We start from the raw sequence: 4774 nt of genomic DNA, 5'->3' as shown, positions 1-4774 counted from the left end.
TTAAACTGTCACTGAATGGTATGAACATTCTAATTTTAGAAACTCTTTTTATCTATAATATGGTATGAACATTCTCCACTAACAATACTTTAAAAACGTTTATATCTATCTCTTTCGTACTTTACCAATTATGCATAAAATTCGTGTCAAATCAAATATTCATATTTTTCAAGGATGGAAGCAGTATAATTTATATACCTATGGATTAATACATTTTTTATAATAATTATTGACTTAATGATTATAATTTAGATAATAAATACAAATATGAATTGAATATATAAATTTACATATATACTATGAATTGATAATGATAAATTAATAACGAATAATAATGTAGTACTCCGCAATAGTTTTTTGGAAGTAGTATAGTGGAAGATATACTATTTATTTGGGAAATGAATGACGGAGAGATCAAGTAAAAATTCTATAGTCCATCCATACCAAGGTGACAAAATGACTTGGTGTACCTCACCAATAAATCCTTGACAAATGGAAATAACATGCCACTTCAATTAAACACCTACTCACTAAACTAACGGTTAAATCAAGCCATCCGTTAATTTCATTATTGAAAGTGGACAAAACTATTAAATATGGTGATCAGAATTTACTTTCCATATACTACAATTTATATGTGATTGGCCTTATAATATAGTACTAATATTTTATACATAAAAAAGTAATCATATACATTACTTTTCATGTTAAAAAAATAAACTGTACCGTCCTATTACAACTCTCTCTTTCATAATACTACAATATTGGAATTTTATGGGTATTATCTTTTTTCTTGTTTTATACATATATAGATATGTATATAAATAGAAATTATGGCTATAACTTATATTTTGTTAGCATATTAAGTTATAGTTTTCATTATACTTTTGAAAGAATGTAAAAAAAATCAAAAAATAAATAAATAAAACAAGAAAATATAAATATCAAAAATAAAAAATTCTTATATTATTTGAAATAGAACAGCTTGGAGATGACCAAAAAGTATAATCCTAGCAAACTTACTCAGTAGTAAGTACATAACAAATTTCTCCTTTTCATAAACAAAAAGAAACATTTACTAGTTCAAAATTAAAGCTATCACAAAAATCTCTCAAAAATTGTTTCTTCATATTCTAGCAACCAACAAATTACTCACTTTCATAAACAAAAAGAGACATTTACTAGTTCAAAATTAAAACTATCACAAAAATCTCTCGAAAATTATTTCTTCATATTCTAGCAACCAACAAATTTCTCACTTTCATAAACAAAAAGAAACATTTACTAGTTCAAAATTAAAGCCATCACAAAAATCTCTCGAAAATGATTTCTTCATATTCTAGCAACCAGTTCAAAATAAGTTTCTCCAATCCTAATTAGTTTTCTCAACTTGAGATAAAATCAAGGGGAACAATCACTTTGGAAACATGATTTGAGATGCACTTGAATCACCTTGATAACCCTGCAAAGCCAAAATATAAAATAAATGTATATCTAATTACAAATGAAGAATATAATAAAAATTAAGTAATATATCTTCTTATGAGTGAAAAATATACCTGAGTCAGCAATGAAGTAAATGAGAAAGGCTTTCCATGAGCATGTTGAATTGGCATCATATCAGATGATATGCCCTACAAATTTTTACACCAATACAATTATGATATATTTATATATACATATAACCTAATAAATAATTTGTAAGCATACGTACCATGTTTTGGTTGCTTGGATTCATGTGGAAATCTACATTCAACATCGGTGTTTGCTCTATGGGAGTCACGCCATGAACTGGCTGCAAATGTTTTCTTCCTTTCAAAGAATTGCTCTTCCTTCGCTTCTCTATAGCACTTTTCATTCGAGAATTTGTCACTCCCTTCGACTTTCTCCTTAAGAATCAAGAATCTGAGTTGAAGCATGTCGAGGGACATCATTATCCTGATTTCTAATGGTGTTGTTTGTGCTCTTACAAACCGAGGAGACATAATTTCTAATCTCAATATCAAGCTCATGGAGTTTATTTTTGCAATTTTTACGGTTTCAACATCCTGTACACTTAAGCTCATAACGTCAAAAGATTGACGCATCAACTCCTTCAGATGAAAAGTTCTTGACATTGTCAAATCGAAGGAGCATGAACCACCATCGTTACGATGAACTTCTCGTCTTGCACTTTTTGTCCACCTCTTTAGTATGTATTGCATAGGAATAGCAGTCATATTCAAATGATTATTCATTACCGTCAATGCATGGCAACACAACCATCCCAATAAATCAAATAACCTGCATGTGCATGAGATGATAACATTATTTGAATCAAAACTTACAGAATGTTCTGCATGACCTAATTCCCTCCTCAAGGTGTAAGTGTAAACTCCGCTTTCATGCTTACAACTTGTCACATGCCATGACAATCCTTGAAAATACTCAACTTGAAATTTTATGAATATCTTCAAAGTATACACTTGTGCCGCTTGCCTCAAAATACCACAATCCACACCGATTCTTGGCACCCCTCGAGTACATTCAAAATCATCAGCCACTTGATTATCACGCATCTTTTCTGCTTGCTTCTCATAATGATTAACAAACTCGGTTAATGTCATTGTCTTACAAGGCAAATGTTTGAAAACATTATTCGTGCTTTCACTTCTCTGTGTAGATCTTATGCCGGCCGAAAAACTAGCACTGTTAAATGCGGGGCACCATTTATGACGCATCGAGTACAAATTACACAACCACTTATTTTCCCCAACATTCCATTCTTCACATAGATCTCTCCAAAGCTGCTCCATCTCATTCTCCATTTCAACTTCATACAAAATTTTATTGAATTTTGCCTTAAATCGAGAATCCGAAAGAAGATGCGAAATATGTTGGGTGGAATTTTTAGAGATATGCCAAACACATAACCGATGAACACTGTTGGGGAAAACCTTGCCAATAGCATTGGCCATTGCACTATCTTGATCAGTGAAAATTGCTTTGGGTGCCTTGCCCCCCATTACCTCCATGAACGTCTCAAACACCCAAATAAATGAGGTTATTGTCTCATCTAGCATAAAAGCACAACCAAATAAAACATTCTTCCAGTGATTATTAACCCCCACAAAAGGCGCACATATCATGTTATACTTGTTTGTACGATACGTCGTATCAAACACGACAACATCACCAAAACAATCATAATCTATTCGTGAAGCACCATCGCACCAGAAAAAATTAGTCATTCTATTCTGGTAATCTACCTGGAACGAGTAGAATAGATTACTTCCAGAAGCTTGTAAAGACTGTACTTATTAAGTTCATCCGTTTTTATTGTAAAAAAATTCTACAATCCTGAAGAGTAAACCCCACATTTTGCGCTCCCCCCGCTTCATTTGTTAGGTAAGAATAAGCATCTTAGGCTTTTATCCTAGAATCCACCATAGTGTTAAGAATGCTTCCCTTCGTTTCCGTAATCTTGCGACATGATCTAATCAAATGCTTATGATTATCATCAACAAAAGGATGATTATGGAAATCACTAAATTCAACCACTTCCCAGACATTTTCTTCGATATGAAATCTAATACGAGCGGTACACCCACACCTTTTTAACGATCTTTCAGTTTTTCTGTCATCTGAGGGGGCAAATTCTGAGTATCCCTCACAACAGCATAGAAACATACATCCCCGAAGCTCATTTTTACGGTTATAGGTTTTCTTACCTTTTCTAATCCCGAATCCCTTGTTGAATGCATATGCATTATACGCCTTGTATGCTTCTTCTTCATTTGCAAATATCATTCCAACTTTGAAAATAAATTCAGTCTCCATGACCCGCACGTATGAATCAGCTGGAATTTCTATCAGAGAAAAAACATGTATGATTAATACTACAAATTTATGAAACCAAAAATCCTGCTATTTGCTAATTAATTCAAATAAAGGATTCACTATCTTATCTTTATATTGTTAAAATGAAATTATTATATTAATAAAAGAATATCAATTATAAAATCAAGAACAAGGAGTATTTTTTAATATCTATTAAATACATAAACAATAACTCACTAGCTGTGCAGTTAAACAAACAAATACGCATATACACCATATATTATAAAGAAAGATGTATACAGAATATAAAAAGGGAGAAAGACTTACCCATGGAATTCAAAAGGATGGTGGTAACGATTTCTTCTTTGTATTATTATGAAAAAGACGGAATGAAAGTTTAGTACAGATAAGAATATTTGTTTATTATGAGGGAGATATGTTATATAGACATAAGAATATTTTATATTATTAGAAAGATACTCCAATGTTATATTCATATATATTAGGCACGCGGATTATTATATTTGGTGATTACCACCATATTTAATAGTTTTTTCCACTTTCCATAATGAAATTAACTGATGGCTTGATTTAACCGTTAGTTTAGTGAGTAGGTGTTTAATTGAGGTGGCATATTATTTCCATTTGTCAAGGATTTATTGGTGAGGTACACCAAGTTATTTTGTCACCTTGGTATGGATGGACTATAGAATTTTTACTCGGAGAGATCATGCATGTATAGTTATAAAAGAACGTCTTTTATCCAATAATAAAACATTCAAGGATATGTAGCTACAAAAGAATACCACTAATTACAGTTTATTATAGGCCCAACATTAAGTGTGACTCATTGATTTTTATATATACAAATTTATTTGAAAAACAATTTTATAAAAAATATATATTTGAAAACTATCAAACCGTCGGTTTCCGGATTGAAAATGCAAAAACCGGC

At 31.3% G+C, this 4774-nt stretch overlaps 1 protein-coding gene across 1 annotated transcript; it reads right to left on the bottom strand.

Moving 5' to 3' along the window:
• Positions 1-1414: 1414 nt before the first annotated feature.
• LOC125189930 (protein FAR-RED IMPAIRED RESPONSE 1-like) lies at positions 1415-4150 on the bottom strand. The gene is made up of 5 exons (XM_048087148.1): positions 4147-4150; positions 3711-3848; positions 1758-3055; positions 1560-1634; positions 1415-1462 (listed from the first exon to the last, which is right to left on the bottom strand). The coding sequence occupies exons 1-5, from the start codon at positions 4148-4150 to the stop codon at positions 1415-1417; spliced, it is 1563 nt and encodes a 520-aa protein (XP_047943105.1).
• Between the last annotated feature and the right edge of the window lie 624 nt (positions 4151-4774).

Source organism: Salvia hispanica, chromosome 5, assembly GCF_023119035.1.
Source record: "Salvia hispanica cultivar TCC Black 2014 chromosome 5, UniMelb_Shisp_WGS_1.0, whole genome shotgun sequence".
Lineage (NCBI taxonomy): Eukaryota > Viridiplantae > Streptophyta > Magnoliopsida > Lamiales > Lamiaceae > Salvia > Salvia hispanica.
Note: the sequence above shows the minus strand (reverse complement) of the source record. Positions and strands in the feature narration are given on the sequence as shown.

Coding starts and splice junctions, on each gene's coding strand:
- LOC125189930 (XM_048087148.1), bottom strand. Junction 1,635..1,757: donor CCCATAGAGCAAACACCGAT/GTTGAATGTAGA, acceptor AAAAATTTGTAG/GGCATATCATCTGATATGAT. Junction 1,463..1,559: donor TTACTTCATTGCTGACTCAG/GTATATTTTTCA, acceptor TTGGCTTTGCAG/GGTTATCAAGGTGATTCAAG.